Here is a 20,804-nt window from a genome sequence, read left to right as displayed (position 1 = left end):
AGTACCTTTGGCTGACGGCACTCGTGGTGTTTCCGTACATTCATGCAGTGCTACACAGTAGGTAGTTGCCTAGGTGCCATGCATGCACGGCACATGTTCGGCTAGTGCGAACACAATATGAATATGCACCACCTTGCCACCATGGAGATTGAGGGTGGATCACAGTACGGTCCCGTCATGCAAGGTGTGCCAGCAGACAACGAGAGCTGGCCGTTGAATTCAGTCACCACTTTGTAGCAGGCGGTCACAATGGTAGCCATGTCTCTATGTGTCTTGCACAAAGCTGCTTTTGCTGCTGGGATCCAGTAGTTCTTTGGCCATCAAAGATGACACAGTTGATCATTGCCACTATCCAGTAATACTGGTGAGAGTAGCCATCCAAGGTGGACAATCTCATTACCAACATGGCGTCCTACAATGATGAGGAGGTATGAGGCTGCAGCATAAGCTTCAGTGCTTGATACTGCAACTTTCGTTTCCGTCCTTTCTTTTCAGTTTCGAAGGACTTCAGGCTGTGTCGGAGTAAATTCACATTGCTGACAGCGACGTTCGCAGCCTCATCCCAGCACCACAAGAACCCTTCTCATGGCGAGAATCATTCGTCAGTCTGCATTACAAACATTTGTCATCAATAAAATGCTTGACCTTGTTCACGTTGCTGCGAATCACAGCCAGTGTAATACAGCAAGTGACGACTAGCCTCTGTATCAAACTGTCTTTTGTTGAACTTCAAATTCGACACGTCTCAGAGAGGGCACTACGGTCTCAAATTCGTGTTTGGTGGTTCGCACATTCGTCTGGCACATAGCGGAGTGTGAAACTTGGAGCGTGACGTAACTTTTGCTGCATCGCCATGGTCACTAAGCTAAAGGTACCATTAGTGTGAGCAAGTAAACGAAGACCCCTCACAGCATCTGTTCTTGACAAGGGAATGGAACTGTCTGCATTCTCATATGGGTTGACTGGGCAGCATCATCAGCAAGGTAATTACAGATGATGCCACAGTGCCCCGGAAGCCATTGGAAGATGGCATCATGTCTCTTCACGAGTGCTTCATCAATATCTTCTCTAGTCTGAAACACCAGTTGTTCATGGGTCTTGCATTATAAGGCTAACAGCGGACTCGGAAGGGCTGCCTTGGAGTCATAAAAAGATGACCCATTTTCGAGGTCGTGCTTACACAATGTAATTAACAGCAGAGCATAAGGCAACAGGTTCTGTTGCTGTAGAGATCACTCCTATTATGTGGGGCACTTTGAACTTGATTGTGACTTGCAAGGCCGAGATGACAACAGCGCCTGTGGCTGAGACAGTTCGATCAATGAAAATGTGCCTTCTTTGTCCATATGCCTCAATCAATAATGACAATGTCACACATGTAGAGACAGAATGTAAGAGGCAGCTGAAGAGAATAAAAGGGCACTTCCCTGACTTCTTCACCCACTTGAACACACACCTCGTCAGTTGTTTCGCTGTATTTTGTTCTTTGCACAGCAGTGACTGTATAGTGTGGCATTTAATTGCACAGCATATATCATATTACATAATTACATGGCGTACACCAGCTCCATTAATACCAAGTCGTGCAGGTGTAACTTGGAAACAGGCTTAGTATTTATTTCATTGTAAGCCATATATTACCGGAAAGCCTGCGTTAGACCTAAGAAGGCACGAAGAAAAGAACCTAGGGATGATCGTGCTAAGCGGTTGCCGACTGCACCTTTAGCCTCGAGAATACGTGAGTACGGTCTGTAGTCAGTGGCCTTGGATTGAGAGCTGGCAACTGGGCATCTGCCCAGAATCGCTCTCCGGCAGGCACCTGCACAAAACCAAACGAACCTGCATGGAAATCCTGATGATAGGAATGTATTAAGTGCATAGCACACAGATCAAGTCTGAACATTGATAAGCAGTGGTGTGAGGACACGTGAATGGAAGGAAAGCAGACAAAGTGCCGGGAAAGGAGAATCGATTTGGCATGTTTGCAAGTACCGCATGCACTGTTAGAAGCACAGAAAAGAAAAATGATGTTACACAAGTTACTACAGAGCGCTATTCTAGGGCCATATTTTTAAATGACCTACTACATTAGCCAATCTTTCCGCCCTGCGTGACTGGCTCGGACGCCGCCACGGAGCAGTTATTGCCAGATAAGAAACAGATTAGAAACAAAAACAGTGACAACTTAGCAGTAAATGCAACAGAAATGCGTTAGAATTACATCGAACCTCTTTGAGGTCCCGGATCTATGCACATCAGTGTTTGATATGCTGTGGCAAGTGCAGCACTACAAAGCAAGAGATGTACTACCTGCAACTTGTCAAGGATCCTGGCCGCAAGCACAGGGATGACCGGCTGCAGCACAATGGCTGACACTCGAAGCACCTCAAGCGCGACGTGCAGAACAGCATTCAGCCGCATCTCGCCAGAGTCGGTCTTAGCCAGCTCCCAGGGTTTGGCGTCCTGGACGAGCGCGTTGGTCTGCCGCAGCACAGCCATCACCTCGTCGATGCCCTGGTATATATTGCCTTCCAGGTACTTGTCCTTCACCTTGTCTACCACGTCGCAAGAATGGATGAACAAGAAAAGTTGCACCAAAATGACATTCAAGCTGGCCCATACTTCTCCACCTCAGGGAATACAGAGCAAACAAGAAGACACAGCCACAGCACCCACAACTAAAACCTGAGTACTGCCCCTACATAAGCACCTACATGGAACAACATGGCAAGGTATCGGTTACGAAGGCACAAGCACTCTTATATGTAGTATTATATCAGTAAACCCTGAATTCATTTTATAGTTTTCCACAAATTATAGTTTACAGTGTGGTACACTGATACATATGTTATGTTTCATCACACGAAAATGTTATGATTTAAGTAATTGATATAATTTAACACCCTGGGGAGAGCGTTCCTCTATGTTGGAAGGCAGATTTCGGCCACGCGTTGTTAGGGTTGGGGTCTGACACCACGTGGTGACAGGAATTTCGCCCGACCTTCTACCAGGATTCGTCGAAATGAGGGTTGACTTCTCCTGCGATGATTAACGTCAGGCACCTTGCGCACAAAGGGCCTTCTACCAGGATTCGTCGAAACGAGGGTGGACTTCTCCTGCGAGGGTTAACGTCAGGCACCTTGCGCACAAAGGGCCTTCTACCAGGATTCGTCGAAATGAGGGTTGACTTCTCCTGCGATGATTAACGTCAGGCACCTTGCGCACAAAGGGCCTTCTACCAGGATTCGTCGAAATGAGGGTGGACTTCTCCTGCGAGGGTTAACGTCAGGCACCTTGCGCACAAAGGGCCTTCTACCAGGATTCGTCGAAATGAGGGTTGACTTCTCCTGCGAGGGTTAACGTCAGGCACCTTGCGCACAAAGGGCCTTCTACCAGGATTCGTCGAAATGAGGGTTGACTTCTCCTGCGATGGTTAACGTCAGGCACCTTGCGCACAAAGGGCCTTCTACCAGGATTCGTCAAAATGAGGGTTGACTTCCTTTCCTTGCTCGGTAAAGGGGCCCTTTCTCTGTGCCTGTCACGTGACATCGACAGAAGCAAGATCCCGCCCACACTTGTAGAGAGCCTATTTAAGTGGCTCCGAAATGTACTTTTACATACTTCATGCTCTTCTCATTTTCCTTCATCCACCTTTGAATAAACCGTGCAAGTTTCGCACTAGCAAATCGTCTCGCCCTTGCTCGGTCGCCATGGTCTACCGGATGCCTGCAGCCCGCCGACAACGCCACGCTACCCAATAAGTAATGTCGGCCGAGCTTCGATAGGCAGGCACCGCTACTTCTCGGCAGCAGTACAGTACGCTACCCTGGAGTACGCAACAGCGTGCAACACCTGCGATCAGCTGCAGTTCCGACTAGATTTCAGTGTGGCGCAGAGGCATCATATTTATGTGCTCAGATGCGAGTTTCCCAGTTAAAACATCATTTTCAGTGTAAAAGACGTAATTTCAAGTTTGCAGGACATTCCATGGTTCTCTGGGTAGCAGTTCTGTGCATTTGCTTTTGTGGAGCAATGGATACGTGTATTTGCCATTCCCCGTGCCCTGGTCAGTGAGCCACGAACATACACTTCACTCTGTGTAATATGACAAGCTCCAGCATTCTTTCACATGGACACGTACACTCCTAACCCATGGTTCACCATTTACATGGCCTTTTGTTTTAACAAATCATTTGTTGTCGTACTTATGATAAATGGCACAAACACACAATGACCAATGGGCTGCGAATGAAGCAGTAGGAGGTATTTAAAAGAATATATGGAAGGACAAGTTGAGAACCATCTGAAAGCAGCATAAACCTAAAACGGAAACTCATGTAGAATTGACCATAGTATTGACCAAGTGACCAGAAATGGAACTTATATACAACTTCCTCAGAAAGAAAACTTTGCGCATAAACCTAAATTTGTCCAGCTTGAGACAAGAACTGGCAGCACCTCCTTTCAGTACCCCGAGTTTTCTATTAATTTGTCCTCACTCTACGACCTACTAGCCTCCTGGTTGACTCACTTGACAGAATTAGTGCACCAGAAAGGTATTTATGCTAGTTTCAGTCCCTAGAATACAATGAATTCTTTTTCAAATGCACAGCCCCCTCAATAATAAAGTGCTTTTTTAACACTATTTTTTTTTAAAGGGTTGTGTTACTTTCACCAAGACATCGGCTTTTCTTTTCCCCTTTACACATTTCCGAAGAATCCTCGTCATGAAAAAAAAAATATAAGCAATGACTGTTTTCTACTTGTATGTTTACCGTATTGCTTAAAATATGTTTGTCTCATTGCAATGCGTGCACTTCTGTTCCCACTCCTGCCTAAGGCATAAAATGTAGGCCTGCAGTAAAGAAAAGTAATTAACCCAAAAAACAATCAAGAATGAAATGGAGCGACCAATGGACTAGTCAGCCTTTAGCAAGAGCAGAAATACATTAGCCAAATTTTTTTTTTTCAATTCATGAAAAATATTGTGCTACACTAGTTGTTCTAGTACTCCATTTTAGTATATGTTTCTTCGCTTTCTTTGATTAGACTTTCTGTGACCTGTATTTATGCATGTACAGGATAGAACCAAGAGAATGTGCCCACTTTGGCATCATAAATTGGATCCCCTCTCTTGCTGCAGTTCCTTTCTAGCTGTAACCACACACCCAAGCCACAGCTTTACCCCATAAACTACAACTACAACACAAAGTATACACAGCCTGCTCCCTTACTGCATGCATGTTGACAGCAACATCCGCAACAGTGAAGGAAACCCTTGCCCAGGGTCTAAACTAAACTACTATATTTAAAGCAGTCGAGTATGTTACCTGCAAGGTCATGGAGCTGATTGAGGATTTTCTGCCCCTCAGCATAACTTTCAAAAGAGTCCACGTCGTACCCTGGAAATATCTGATGCTTGTTCACGAGGGGCGCTGTACACCTGCTGAGGAGGTTCCCTAAAGTGTCAGCCAGCTCAGCATTCAGCAGGCGCTGTACCTTCGTGTTGTTAAAATCTAGACAAAAATTGAGAATAAAAGTGATACAACTCAACTCCGACTCACACTAGTCGAGCCTCTAACTCACGAGACGTGAAACTCACTGCTTGCACATTCCCACTGAACCCATTATATTGTAGGAGTAGAAACACGCAGAAAAGTGTTTCTCACAATGAAAGAATTGTTTCCTACGTTTGGAAGCTATAGACCAGAAATTTTGTAAACACATCCTGCAGAGGGAATTAGTAAAGTTTCAACAAACTTATATTCCTACAAATCTCTTCCTCAATCTCAATAAACAGAACAAACAATCTAAAAGTGCGTCAAAACATTGCTTCAAGATAGCCAAGGCAGAATTATTGCACTGCTTTAGCACACCTATTTCATTATCATGCAAATGCAGGCACAATACTTTATGCAGTGATTTGCTTTGCAATAGGATAAAATCACTCATGTAAAACTAGTGCAGAACTATTACCATTTATGAAGTGGCCACAAAAAACCGGATGTACAACAGAGCAATAAGGCATGTTTTTATTGCATGTGCCTGCGCCAGGTATAAAGCCATGCACAAGACTGGCTTTATTTACATAAGACCAAAAGTACCCAAACTAATGTACATTCTCCTATTCTCATAAGACTCAATCTTCCTTTAACACGAGAAAATAGAAAAAAAATCCAGCAGTATATCACTAGCTGTACTTGTAATCTGCTCCACCGTGGGGCTTGTGCATTTACAAGGTGACAGGGCTTTGGAAACTATATTCGTTGCAGACACTATACTATACTTCTCAGGATCCAACAAAAATTAATTCTGAACTTACTGCCGTCAGAGTGTGGTACACCCTCCTTGAGCAAAAAGTAGCGGATTCCGTCGGCTGTATACTTGTCGACTTTCTTGTAAGGGCAAACAATGTTCCCTTTGCTTTTTGACATCTGAGAAGCACAGAGTAAATGCACAATTTTACTTACAAGACCAATCACGCATGAACAAAGGAACAAGAGAGAGAAGTACCAACATATTCACCTTCTCATCATTCACAGTCCAGTGTGAATGACACAAGATGCTACGGGGAGGCTCTAACCCTGCTGCCATTAGAAAGGCAGGCCAGTAAATGCCATGAAACCTGGTCAAAACAGGACAATTCTTGTATGAGTACTTCTGCCGGAGTTTGCTAGATAAGCTTATGTTCAAGATTGTGTTTAAGGAAGAAAAGAACAGATTTCTTTTATTATTGAAAACAGCTTTAAGTTTCTACACATCACAGGCTACCATTAATCTTGTTGCTTTGTGGTAAGCACAACCTATACAACCACATCAACTTTGGTTTACAAGAGGTAAATGTTAAGCTTGAGAAAAGCTTTAAAAAGAATATCCAGAGTTGTATTCCATCAAACAAGTAATAATCACAATGCTACAGAGATAAAGTGTTATTTACTTGGCACTCACTACGGTGACGGGGCCCTATCATAATAGTCTATACACAACTACTACGGACCCCCTGCACTGTGTAGTTGGTAAAAAAGTGAGGGGACCCCTTTTTATTCCATTGTATGTTACATACACACACACAGTATCACTACTCAGTGGTTCGCCTGTCTCACTGAGGCGCACAGTAACAATGGAACAACGCATCATTATCAATTGGTCTGCCACCACTAAAGCGGCATCTGCCAAAGGCCCCCACCCCCCTCTTCCTGGCGTATGTAACGGGCCGGTTCACAAGCCTTGGCAAGAGCCCTTCTTGACAGGTGTAGTGGTGAAGCATAGGGCAAAATAACAAGTACTGCAGAAGTCAAACGATGAAAGCAATAATGTGGCAACATCTCAAACAAACTAACAAAAATTGACGAAGATGCAATTCGAACTCGTGACCTCACAATCATGAGCACAACGCTCTTACATGTCGCCACGAAACCATTTCTTTTTTTCTTTTTTAATACATGGGAGCAGAATCTTGCGCAAAGCCAGACAGAGAGGCCTACTATTACGCATGTTTAGCATTGTCGGCTGTTAGCCCGTCCCTATAGTGTTATGGTTATAGTAAGAGACCACTTCACTATACTTCCCTTTTTTTTTTTCACAACTCCTTGCTGGATATGCATGCACCTATTCAGACGTGAACTATGTCAAGTGATGACCAACCAAACAGAAAGTCCCTAGTATCTAGAGCCATCAAATGTATTGAGTGCGAAAGAGTGAAATAGCTTGCTACCAACGCGCTACATCCACAAATGTTACAGGTCTGCAAAGAAAGTCAATGTATTTTTACACTTCAGAAAAATTAAGGAGAATTTCAAGGTGCTGGAATCAAATAGATGGAGTAAACTAGCTGAACTGTGTGATACCTAAACAGTAGGGGAGTTCGAATACCAAAATTTTCGGATACGAATCAAATACGAATACTTAGCTTCGAACATCGAATCGAATAATGATAAGCACATGCATTTATTAGCAAGTTGGGTTAATTTATTATTTTGGAATATTGCAATTACATTGTCAATATTAAAGAACTAGACTAGAAAGCCATTATACTAAAACATTGTGCATTTGGCTTATGTTAACTTGAAAAATTTAGTCTGTATTTCCCACTAGCTGTCCTCGCTAGCTTGTGCCTTATTACACAGCATCAAATGCCCATAAAATCGGAGGCATTTGACCCTGTGCCAGTCATCACTCATCGCACTTTCTGTCAAGCAACAAACTCAGAATTTGGGGTGGCGCTGCAAAAAAGAAAAAAAAAAGTGCACCCTCTCTGTCTGTAGACCCACACCCCTTGCTATTGAGAGGCTGGCTTTCTCGTAAATTTAGACCTTTAGCAGCTAAGTGTGCTTTACAGGCAATGTTTCGCTAGCAGCACGAAATCATCGCAAAATTTAGCACAATGAATGGAAGAATGTTTGGTTTTTAGTGGCACAAGAGCTAGGTATGGCCAAAAATCGCCATTCCAGTGTTAGTGACTTTGCAGTGGAGTGATGAGTTCTGTGAAGTTGATGTAACAGGACAGTAAAGGGGCCTAAAAATAGCCGCTGTAAAGTGTGTAAAATCTACGTGTAGTAAGATTATGGCAATGACTAATGTACTAATGTACATTCCATTCTGTGTAGAGCGTACATATCTAACCAGCATGTCACTATATACTGGGTACCTGGCCATAGAGGAATCGAGGGTAATGACTAATGTACATTCCATTCTGTGTAGAGCATACATATCTAACCAGCATGTCACTATATGCTGGGTACCTGGCCATAGAGGAATCGAGGGTAATGCGCTAGCAGATCAAATGGCCACATCAATTACATCCCAAGCTACTCCTACCGCTGCAGTCCCTGCCACAGATCTGAAGCCTTTCTTACGAAGGAAACCGCAAAGCCACTGGCAACGCTTGTGGGACACGGAAACAAAAAAGAAGATACACGTGATAAAGCCACACATTTGGCACCCATTATTCAAGTAATGTACTATGATCCTTAAAGTGCATTGCGAAAAAATGATATGATATACAAAACATGTCAGATGTAAACATTGGCCACAGCACTACTGCGTCATCAGAGCCCTTGAAACACAAGGGCTTGGAGGCATGTGCTACACAATACTGCTATTGCAGCGGAATCCTTTGAAGGGAGGAAGCGCTACGAATGTATGGGACTAATAACATGTAAAACAACGCCTTTCAGGAAACCTAGGACTGTGTTGGTATCAAAGAACGGTTCTGGACCAAGAAACATTACAGGATAGGATGAAGAGGGATGCACTGCTGGTATGCTAGGGAAAGATGTCTTTTTCTCTCAGATTCGGCCTCCTGACACTCCAGGAGGTCATGGAGGACGGTCAGCCTCTCCCCGCACCTACGACAGGTTGGAGGTTGATTTCCAGTTGGTAGAAAATTATGGGTGCCAAATGTGTGGCTTTATCACGTGTAGCTTCTTTTTTTGTTTCCGCGTCCCACAAGCGTTGCCAGTGGTTTCGCAGTTTCCTTCGTAAGAAAGGCTTCAGATCTGTGGCAGGGACTGCAGCGGTAGGAGTAGCTTGGTATGTAATTGATGTGGCCATTTGGTCTGCTAGCATATTAGCCTCGATTCCATTATGGCCAGGTACCCAGCATATCGTGACATGCTGGCTAGATATGTACGCTCTACACAGAATGGAATAGAGCTCAATAAGTATAGGGTTTTTGTGTTTACAGAGTGACTTCACGGCTTTTACGATGCTTAGGGCGTCTGTAAATGTAACTGTTTTTTGAAGTTTTGATTTCCTTATATGTTTCACTGCCGACAATAGCGCATGGGCCTCAGCCGTAAATATATTTATTTCCGGGTGCAGTGCACTGGATTCTGAGAAGGATGGGCTGATGGCTGCATAATACATCCCTGCATGTGACTCAGAAGCGTCTGCGTAAAATTCAGTGCAAGAGTACTTAAAGTGGACTTCTTTGAAATGGATTCTAATATACGCCTCTGGTGCATGTTTCATGACCTCTACAAACGACGTATCACAGTCTATGAGCTGCCACTGTCATGGCGGTAACAGTTTCGCTTGAGTCATAGGACAATGTTCAAGAACTGTAACACCCATTTTCTTAATGAGGTTCCTCACAAACAAAGCGAACGGCTTCCTCACTAAAGGCCGGTTACGGAAGAGCATAGAAGTGGCCATATCGTTTATGGTTCAATAAGAAGGATGTTCAATGTTGGTTTGTGCTCTCAGAAATTATGTAAAACCGTTGTATGACCACTGAGGATGAAGTGACCACTGATTTGCCTACACTGAGGCTCTGGATTGGACTTGTCCTGAGAGCACCAGTGGCGAGACTGATACTCAGATGGTGGACGGGGTATAGGATTTTTAATGCACTTGGTGTTGCAGAATTATAAATTATAGCTCAGTAATCAAGGCAGGAGCGGACAAGACTGTTATATAAGTTCACAAGGCACTTTTGATCACTACCCCATGCTGTACATGCCAGAAGCTTTAGAAGGTTCAGACATTTCATTCTCACATTTTGAACATCAGAAATAAATTTGAGCTTAGAGTCTAAAGTGATTCCCAGGAATTTACATTGGTTGCTCACAGCGAGTTGGTCTCCCTTGATCGTAATACTAGGCCGTGGTGCTACCCCTCTCTTGTTTGAGAAAAGTATGCAGGTACTTTTTGGGTGTTTATTTCGAAGCCGTTCTAATCCACCCATTTAGACAATTTCATTATTCCAAGCTGCACTTGTCATTTGCGGAAAGCAATATTGCATGATTTTAAACTTACTCGCACATCATTGACATACATAGAATAAAACATTACACGTCGAACGACTGTATGCAGGCTGTTAATTTTTACAATAAAGAGTGTGCAACCAGGTAAGCATGCCCCCTTGCTACCAGTTTCTTGGGTGAATGGCTTAGATAAAGCACTGCCTACTTTTACACGAAAAGTATGGTTAGACAGATGGTTTCAATTGTGTTTAACACGTTCCCACGGACTCCCATCGCGAAAAGATCGCGGAGGATCCTGAATCGCCATGTCGTGACGTACGCTTTCCCTAGGTCCAGAAATACTGCAAATAAAAACTGCTTATGAATAAACATATCTCTGATGTTTGCCTCAATGCAGACAAGGTGGTCTATTGTCGACCTTCTCTCTCTGAAACCACACTGAAGGGGGTCTAGTTTGTTGTTACTTTCTAAAAAGCAGATTAAGCACCAGTTTACTATTTTTTTCAAGAACTTTGCACAGACAGCATGTTAGCGCTGTTGGCCTGTAGATGCTGGCTAAGGTCGGGTCTTTCCCTTGTTTAAGTACCGGGATGACTATAGCTTCTTTTCACAACAATGGAATATACCCCTCCACCCACATGGCATTGAAAAGAGATAGGAGTGTTTTCAGTGTTTCAGGGTGTAGGCGCCTAATTCTTTCGTACATGGTATGATCGTCACCTGGCTCCGAGCTGTTGCAACAAGCGTGAGACGCCTTCAGTTCCGCCAAAGTAAATGGGCAATTCTAAGCATCACTCGATGAACCTTTGCAGTTTAGGGTATGCCGCTCTTCGTGTTCTTTGAGTCTTAGAAATGTCTCTGTATAGTACAATGCACTCTAGACATATTGAAAGTGTTCGCCTAGGCAATCTGCCTGATTTTCCAGGCTATCATTTTGGATACTTACTAAGGGTAGGGGATGTGACTCTCAACCTATTAACTTATTTACCCTATTCCATGCTCTTGTTTCATCAGTGGACAAATTTATAATGGAGATGTACTGATCCCAACTTTCTCTCTTTGCATGTCAACGTGTTCTCCTGCCTTGTGACTTGGCCTGTTTGAAATTAATGAGGTTTTTGGCTGTTGGAGAATTGCAAAGCAATCTCCAAGCTTTATTTCGATTTTTTCGTGCTTCCCGACATTCATCGTTCTACCATGGGATGTAACATTTATTTGCCAGTCCGTTAGTTTGCTTGATACATGTAGTTGCAGCATTAATAATAAAACATGTTAGATACGCCACAGCGTCCTCTATATTAAAACCAGCAATGTCATCTCTGCCTAAATAAGTAAACTCTCGAAACAGTTCCCAGTTGGCCGAGTCCACATTCTATTGAGGAAAATGTGGCGAGCACCCACACTGTTTTGTTAGGTTTAAAGTAATCAGAAAGTGGTCGCTCCCGAAGGGGTCCTTCAGAACGGAGTACCCCAGATATGGAATTAGTGTACACGATATACACTTTAAGTCTATAGATGAATATGTGTTATGTGCCACACTGTAGTACGTTGGCTCTTTCTTATTAAGTATACATGCTCCTGAGGAAAAGAGAAAGTTTTCAATTAGGCGACCTCTTGCATCACAACGAGAGCCTCCCCACAAAGTGTTATGTGCATTTAAGTCGCCGACAACTATGTATGGCACCGGAAGCTCATCTACATAATTTTGAAATTCGGTTCTTTGAAGTTGGTAAATTCAGAGGAATATATATAGAGCTGATAGACAACAGCCCTCAGACAGCAACTGCCTCTAGGGGCGTACGGAGTTTTAATCCCTGGCAGGCAACACCTTTGTCAACTATGATAGCCACACCCCCAGACGACATGACAGTGTCATTGTGGTCATTACGAAAAATAGCGTACTGTCGGAGAAAATTTGTTTGTGTATGTTTAAGGTGTGTTTCTTGAACACATAGCATTTTTGGACTACACTTATGTAGAAGTTCTTTAATGTCATTGAGATTGTGGAGGAGACCTCTGACATTACAGTGTACTATTTGTGTATCCATGTTGAACATGGTTTTGGTGCTGTGTGTTTAAGAAGACGAGTTAGCTCACAGAGTGCTTTCCGAGAGCCGTGATGCGGTGTTTTTCTTTTTTGGAGCCATTGCGAGAATCTCGCCGCTCCTTAGGCGCTGGGGGCGCCGTCTGGCTAGTTGTTGTGTCCGTCGCCTCTTGTGAGGCGCTGGACATGCACTCTTGCGAGTGCTTCATTTGAGTGAAGGCCTCGTCTTGGTAGACTAAACTTTTGAGGCCACCATTCCGGAGGCAGATGGCCTCTTCTGCTGGGGCGGCGGATGGCATCACTGCCGGCTCACTACGTGTGGGTCGGACAGCCAACAGAGGCTGTTGTGGCACTGCCCCCTGATGCGCCACTTCGACAAAGCTATTCTTTGGCAGGTAGGATACCCGCCTGCGTGCCTCTTTGAACGATATGATTTCCTTGACTTTGATAGTTACTGTTTCTTGTACCTTTTTCCAGGATGGGCAGGACCACAAGTATGTGGCGTGCTCTCCATCACAATTCACGCAGTGTGGAGTATTTTTGCAATTGTCAGATGGGTGTTCTTGGGCACTACATTTAGCACAAGTCTGGTAGCCTCAGCAGTTCAGTGAACTGTGGCCAAATCTTTAGCAATTAAAGCATCAGAAGGGATTGGGGATGTACAGTCTGATCCAGATCTTCATGTACCCAGCCTCAGTTGTCTCGAGTAGCATACTTGATGCTTTGTTTCGATCTCCTTGCCATCGTGCCTCATCTTAATTCTCTTGACATTGATCACATTTTTAACTCATGGCGCTTCAGTCAGCTCCATGAGATCAGCATTGGAAATGACTCTGTGGGTGGTAATCATTGTACAGTGCGGTGTGACCGTCACTGGGAGAGAGATTCCCGAATGACACTAGATTATAGAGTTTTTAGTGTTTCTTTTCGCGGACTTATAAAAGGAGATCGCTGAGATCGCTGCCTGCCAACTTGGACACTTTATAACCTGGACCACAACCTTCAGTAAGTGGCTTTGAAACCAGAAAAGGCGAGATCATTCTTGCTGTCTTTTCTTTTTTCTCTGAATGTATTATATAAAATCCTGGAAAACTCAATATTTCCGCCAAAAAACTTTAAAACTTCTTCAGTGTGCCCTCGCCTCTGAGTGCAATCAGGGAGTGGGTGGAATGAGCTTTCCATATATAAAGGCAAATTGTCCAACAGTAACGCCAGCCACCCACTGTGGAGCCCAACGAGGGGACGCTGCAAGACCTGAAAAGACAGGTCTTGCAAATGTCAACTGTGCCCCATTGCTATAACCATATGCAATATATCCAAGGTTGGCTACCTACACAAAGTTGACCCTTGCTGCCCGGAAAGTTTGAAGTGAGAAGAAGTGGAGAGTACAGGCAATATTAAAATTGAGAGAAAGACGAAGATTGAAGAGGAGGACAGGAAAAGGCAACTGCCAATTTTCGCCAGGCAGGTCAATCTACAGGTGCCGTTTATGTGAAGCAGAGGCCGAAGAGGTGTGTTGCCTCCGCCAGGGGGCCTTAAAGGTCCAAACACCCAGCATTGGCTCAACCCCCAGGACCCCACTTTTCCCAGACACGGCTAAGCCATGCACAAATACACGTGGGAATGTCCAGCCCTCGTGTGCTTGGGTATGTGGTGGCACAACACACCAAACACCTGTAGACACAGATGTCCCTGCGGGGAAAATTTAGCATAAAATTTCCCCAATATCCTTAGACTAGATAGAAAGAAATGATAAGAACTGTGTTTGCTCCCGCACAGCCAGCAACACTCTCTTTGATTCTAAGATTCGTATCCAACCGAACATTCGAAAGCTTTCGAATACTATCTAGTTTACGAACCAAATACAAATAAAAACATAATATGCTGTAATATTAGAACTTTTCAAATATTTGCACATCCCTACAACAGAACTTATTACTAGTGCCTGCACCAACAGATATTGACCTTTTTTTAACAATTCTATGGCTAGGAGAAGGTTAAATGTTTAAGAACAACATCATAGACACAGTAAAAAGTCTGTGATTTTTATCCCAGCTATAAAGCATAAAAAACAGCCATGCATACTTGAGAATATCTTTTCCTATAACATGGCAGTCTGGAGGCCACATGTGATTTTTGTCCGGATAACCACTAATTGTGAGGTAGTTGACTAGTGCATCCAGCCAGACATAAATCTGAAAATAAAACAGCTTTATCAGATTTTCATTTAATTCAACTTCAGTTATTCAGTATAAAATGTAGTATTCCTCCTCTGCAAGCAACATGACATCATACAACAGTAAAGGCTGACAGTACACAAATGCATAATCAAATTGCAACTTGAATTGTAGAATGGCACAAAAAAAGCAACTATGAATGGTTCCAAATTCTTTGCACACTCACTACAGCAACAAACAGAAGGCAGATTCTACTCAAAATGATTGTTTTATTCATTCATGTGATTGAACATCAAAATTCAGCAGAGGGATGGTGAGTGATGTCATAGTGGAGTGATCTGTATTATTTTTAACCAAGTGTAGTTATTCAGTGCACACTGGACTCTTACTACACGAGCATGTTTGCCCTCTGCTCCCAGAAAAATGTAGCTGTGGCAGCCGGGAATCAAACCTACAATTTCCTGGGTAGCAGCAAAACACCACAGCCACTTCGCTGCCACAGTGAATCATCGGATAAGTCCTTCCTTCTTTTTCTATTTGTTTTTCCCCATGCAAAACACATATGTAAGATGTATTTTGGTATATGCATGTTTGCAGTGAGTTAAACCCAACTGAGACTCATCGCCAGTGTCATCTTTCTTGTGTCTCTGTCCTTTTGTTTTTCTTGTGCTGTTTAGACTGTTTACAGTAATGCTAAAAGATGGCTACAGCAAGGAAAATTTCAGAAAAGCCAGTTTGTGCAACCTCTTACTATATGGTTTCCCACATTCTCAGCTCACTTGAGCAGCCTCGGCCACCTGACATACTTAATAGACAGTTTTAGTTTAGCGTACGCAACTATAGCGTACGCTATACGCTATAATATAGCGTACGCTAAGCAGCGCACGTTTTCGACAATTTTAGTTGGCCGACGATATCTTCGGATCTCTGAGGCCATATTCCGTCGTTGCGGCTATTTCGCGCCTGTAGCGATAGGTGGCGCTGACATCTCGAACGTTTCTTTCGTTAGGCCTCGACTCGTTCGAAACGAGAAGCGATCTCGAAAACACCACGAATTTATCCATAATACTCTGTCGTCGAAGCGGCCTGAGACTAAGCGAAAGCCGTTTACACAGTCATTTGCTACGAATGAAGTGCATTTTACAAAAGCAACGCCAAATTCAATTAGAAGCGGGCAGCCGGGATTGCCGCCATGTTTCCCACAAACTCCGCAAACCCCGCAAAAACGCTAACGCTAACTCGTTTGCGTTGCGTACGCCCGCTATACCCGCTATTTCGTTTAGCGTTCAGCGCATGCGCAGTGACGACCCGCTATTTTTTAGCGTACGCAATGGAATAGCGTACGCTATACTAAAACTGTCTAATGAATCACAGAATGTGGTTGGTGGAGAGTTACGTGGCAATGCCTCTCTACAGGCACCTCCTACAATTAATTGTATGTAGCAGCAACATTTGTGGTGCAGTGCTAAAAACAACAATTTTCAAAAGGGGAAACCAGCTTATCCATGATTTTTTTTTAATGGTGTTGCCCTGTTGCCTGCTGCAGGGAATGCATATGCTATGGATAGGGACAAAGAGCACCACAGGTGCTGCTTTGCAGAAACTTTACAAAACTGAATGTGAGTACTACTGCACGAAGATTTACTAAAGCTCAAGTATATATGTAATAGCCAAGGCATAATTACACTTCTAGACTACATGAACATAGTAACGTAGACGTTTCAAAGACTCACTGGAGGCATAAATTATGTTTTATACGAACTACATGGCTGCTAATGCAAAACTACAAAAATAGGCCACTTAAGTAGGAAAAGAACAACTTACAACACTTGCCATCTCTCACATTGGCCATACACAAAAATATCACTGTGCTATTGCACCATCTTCTATCACACACACATCATGTTCGGTAGTGCAAGGTTGTCATTTTACTGGAGAAAGCTGCCGATATGTACAGACATGGTTCAAAATAGTATTGAAGGCTGCCAGTCTAACATGAAATGATTGTCTGCATACTGTCACAGAAACAGAATGCTTTATAACAAGCAAGTAGAAAATATACAAATGAAGTTAAATATGAGAAAGCACCTGATTTATATCAAACATGGAGCTCATCACTCAGCATATTGATTATCCAAATGACAGCACCATATCGACATCAATCCAAGTGCTTAAGATGATCACAATGCCTTACAATGCACAGAGGAAAAAAGAGGCAGAAATTACACTACCATAACACAGATACTTTCGATGAAATGTAATGGCTTCTTTCTATTGATTACAGCAGTGCTACCTTAAGAGCAAGAACCAACTTAACTCACTGTTTGTGAGCTGTCCTCGGGCACACGAATACCCCAGTGAACTCGTGTGCTCTGTCTGGATACAGATAGGTCTTGAAGGCCAGCATCAATCCAGTGCATAAGAAGTTTTTGAAACTTTGCAGGCTTCACTAAACCTTCTGAAAAATTAGGGGTGGCGGGGGGGATGGGGGGGAATGGCTGCATGAAAGCACATTTTGAAAAAAAAAAAAAATTACAAGCATTTATTTACCTGAAGATTTCAACCAGTGCAGCAAGTCTCCTTGGGACTGGGACAAACGAAACAAATAGTTCTTCTCTTCCATCCATTCTACTGGGTGCCCAGATTCAACGCTGATCTAAGGTGATGAATACTGCGTTAGGTGACACAGCATTGGCATACACGGCATATTAACATAGGTTGCAGCTTCAGACAACATACTCACATATACATACAACACAGTCAACTGATAACACAACAAATTTAATCAATCTGTTCAGCATTTGTTAAGTCAGGACAAATGTTGTAACAACCTCCCATAAACACCTGTTGATTATCTAAGGCAAGTTCTGTTTGTACTCTGTATCTTGACAAGGTCCAGAGCAAGAAAGTAAGTCAGCTCAGTTATGTGTCCCGTGTGCAAACCTATAATCTATCACTAAAAAAGCCACTCAGTGGAAGGCAAGGCACGAAGAAAATGAACCATCAATTGTAGCATTTAAGCCATTGTACAAACTTGTGCCTTCTGGTTTTCTGAGTGGCACGTGCTGATGAAAGCCTGCAATTTGTGCACCATGCCACAGTAGGTGGCAGAGCCTGAAAAGAGCATTGTGTAGTATGCAGGTATTGCACACATGCTAGCAAGTCCTTGGAAGCACATGAAGCACTAAATTACAGCATCCACTCACATCTACAAGGACTCAAACTCACACTGTTGCCAGTCCCTTGGCAGTATTTCACTGCGTCAGTTTATTCTAAGCCCATTTGTCAAAGAAATAGAGTAGCTTTCTCTGAGAAAGACCCTCAAATATCTATTCAATTAATTGCAATAATCTGACAATTGTGCATAGTTTATTTTTGCATAACATATTTTTCAGACACACGCAACGTATAGTCCACAGGGGACAACTTAGGCTTAAAGCAAGAAGCTTTTCTTACAAACTCCATGCCCACTGTATAGTTTACAGGGACAAACCTCGACTGACACTGGGTCTCTTAGCTTGTCTGCATCCGGTAAACAGAAGGTAAGCAAAATTTTTATTGCCGACCTGTAAAGGACCAGTAAAGGTACAGGTCCTCTATTAGACTGCATATAAGAATCGCTTCTAAAAGCCATCCAAATCACTATCATCGGCGCTGCCAGAACAGAGGAACAAGTCAAACATGTCGGACTTCATGATTGGCTCCTCAATGCCTTCAGAATCTTTAGTTCTTGTCCATGCTAGACTTCCCTGCGCTAGAACAATGCTGTCAAGGCTCTTAGTCTTTTCGGTGCCATCACAACCGTTCTTGTGTTTTATGCATATATGCAGTTGCATATAAATGTGCTGTGCATCTTGCAACAAGGTACTGTGCATGTACTTGCATATCACGAGCTGCCAGTATGAGCTGGCAATATTGCTAGGGCACCGTGACAATCATTGCACAGTTAACTTGGCTATGTGATTTAGCCCAGGAAAAATTTGCAAGTGCAGACAGGCCTCGCTTCAAGCGCACCTGCAATCTAAAGAAATAAAGTCTTATACAGTCTGCACCTTATGAAATTTCAACTCCTAAGCTTGTACAGCCCGTAGACTACAGTAAGAAAAATGCGGTCATCCTAAGTTGGCTGGCCGTAATTAGTGATGTATCTTTATGTGCTTTATCATTAGAAGTAAATTGCATTGTGTATTTAGCTTAATGATTTTGTTCACACCTGCACAAACTTTGCTGCACAAGTACAAGGCTCCTTGGGGATACATGAAGGCACATACAGCGGGAGAGCACATATCCTAGAGGCACAACACACTTATTTCTTGCACACATTTCATTTAACGCAAGAGAACTTGTACAATTGAGTTGCGTGCACATAATGCAGCCCACCGAGTCATACTACACGGATATGAGACTTCTATGAGACAACGGTGGCGGCATGGAACTACATTGAAGTTCTGCAGCATGCAGATCATTTGCTGTGCCAGCCACTGCTGAGCAGCATGGACGCTCTACATTAGCATTACCTTGGAAGCAGAGACAAACACCATGGCTCCAACGGGATGTTAAACGTTTAACTCATCATATCACACCATCATACTACGTTGCCACAGGCAGGAAGCTTTTACCAGCTGCCCAGCACCTTTACATATTGCCGACACCCGCAGCACCCTGCGCATTCAACTAGTCTACAAGACACGAGGTCAACACCTGCCACTCAAGATGTCCAGCCAAGGTCATTTTCGAAAGCGCGAGCTGCTTCTCACCTTCTGCGCAGTGCCGTCGGCACCTTTTACTTCCGTCACCTCTGATTCAGACAGGAAGAGTTCATCTTGTGTCGAATACCAGCCTTTGTATACTCCCGTGTATATCCACCCCTTTTCCTGCAGCGTTTTCTGCAAAATGTGAAAACGTGCCTTTAGGTCACCTATTCGTCTGCAACATGTCTTGCACTGCGCTTTCTGATGATTTCGTTTCGCATACCCAAAAGTGTTCGACACACTTTTTGTGCCGATCCTCTGTTGTGCGAACGTAGTCCGTATATGTGATGCCGGTGTTGTCAAACAGATCCTGTAAATTGTTACGGCATGTGAAGTAGCAGGAAAGAAGGTCTTGGAATAAAAAGGCCGTGCCACAACGTGTGTACCTTGAACTGTTTTGAAATTCCATTGCAGAATGTCAGTTCATCTTGCTTTGCCCTTGACGCCGCTTGCTGGATCTTTAAAGCCGAGCAAAAAGGAGATTTAAGTGGCGACAAATATAAGCATAGCAAGCTTGCCAATGTTGTCACGAACACGGGATTTAAACATTTTCGTGACGGTCTTTTAGTTTCGGTCCTTGACTTTTCTGCACGCTACGCTTACCTTTAGACCATGCTCGTCCGTCCCAGTTGAGAAGATTGTTTCTTGTGTAGGATTCAACAACCTGTGCAGCCTGTGAAGGGCGTCTGCCAAGACGACTGTGTGATGGTGACCAATATGAGGTCCTAAAGAGAGAAAAGAAAACCGATGTGACCTATGCAAAACTGGCGGTGAATGCTGTCGATTTTCCAATAAATGTTGAGCGTCTGTGAAACGGAAAATTGCATTAGCCACGCTCTGCCGCACCTGAATTGACGTAAAATATAGGTGTCGTTATGAAGTACCGAGACGGCCCCATGTGCTCAAAACGAAAATGTGGGTATCCACTACGAATTCATGAGTACGCAACACAAGAGAAACGTGCTCGCCGGCATTGATGGAAAAATTCGTATCATTTCAAAAGAGCGCGGACAACTTCACAGCCCGCAGTACTGGGCTTCTTCGATTTTCCACTTCTGGCTACCCGCGGGCTGCCAGAGCCAGCCACTGCTTTACCACGAGTGTCGACTTTCACTTTCGGTTTTGT

General features: G+C 43.6%; 1 protein-coding gene across 1 annotated transcript; it reads right to left on the bottom strand.

The window, feature by feature from the left end:
- Positions 1-1,592: 1,592 nt before the first annotated feature.
- On the bottom strand, positions 1,593-20,755 carry MetRS-m (Methionyl-tRNA synthetase, mitochondrial). The gene is made up of 13 exons (XM_065425665.1): positions 20,525-20,755; positions 20,282-20,403; positions 20,065-20,136; positions 19,902-19,988; positions 19,685-19,813; positions 17,478-17,583; positions 17,249-17,385; positions 14,836-14,945; positions 6,526-6,625; positions 6,323-6,434; positions 5,331-5,516; positions 2,311-2,555; positions 1,593-1,819 (listed from the first exon to the last, which is right to left on the bottom strand). Exons 1-13 carry the CDS (start codon positions 20,574-20,576, stop codon positions 1,700-1,702), a joined length of 1,578 nt encoding a protein of 525 aa, XP_065281737.1. The 5' UTR covers positions 20,577-20,755; the 3' UTR covers positions 1,593-1,699.
- Positions 20,756-20,804: the final 49 nt, after the last annotated feature.

Source organism: Dermacentor albipictus, chromosome 1 (assembly GCF_038994185.2).
Source record: "Dermacentor albipictus isolate Rhodes 1998 colony chromosome 1, USDA_Dalb.pri_finalv2, whole genome shotgun sequence".
Lineage (NCBI taxonomy): Eukaryota > Metazoa > Arthropoda > Arachnida > Ixodida > Ixodidae > Dermacentor > Dermacentor albipictus.
Note: the sequence above shows the minus strand (reverse complement) of the source record. Positions and strands in the feature narration are given on the sequence as shown.

Excerpts from the sequence above, each read along its gene's own strand:
- MetRS-m (XM_065425665.1), bottom strand. The coding sequence starts at position 20,576 with ATGGGGCCGTCTCGGTACTTCATAACGACACCTATATTTTACGTCAAT. Across the intron at positions 19,989-20,064 it reads GAATTTCAAAACAGTTCAAG|GATCTGTTTGACAACACCGG; the intron begins GTACACACGTTG and ends AACAATTTACAG. Across the intron at positions 2,556-5,330 it reads TCAGCTCCATGACCTTGCAG|ACAAGGTGAAGGACAAGTAC; the intron begins GTAACATACTCG and ends GCGACGTGGTAG.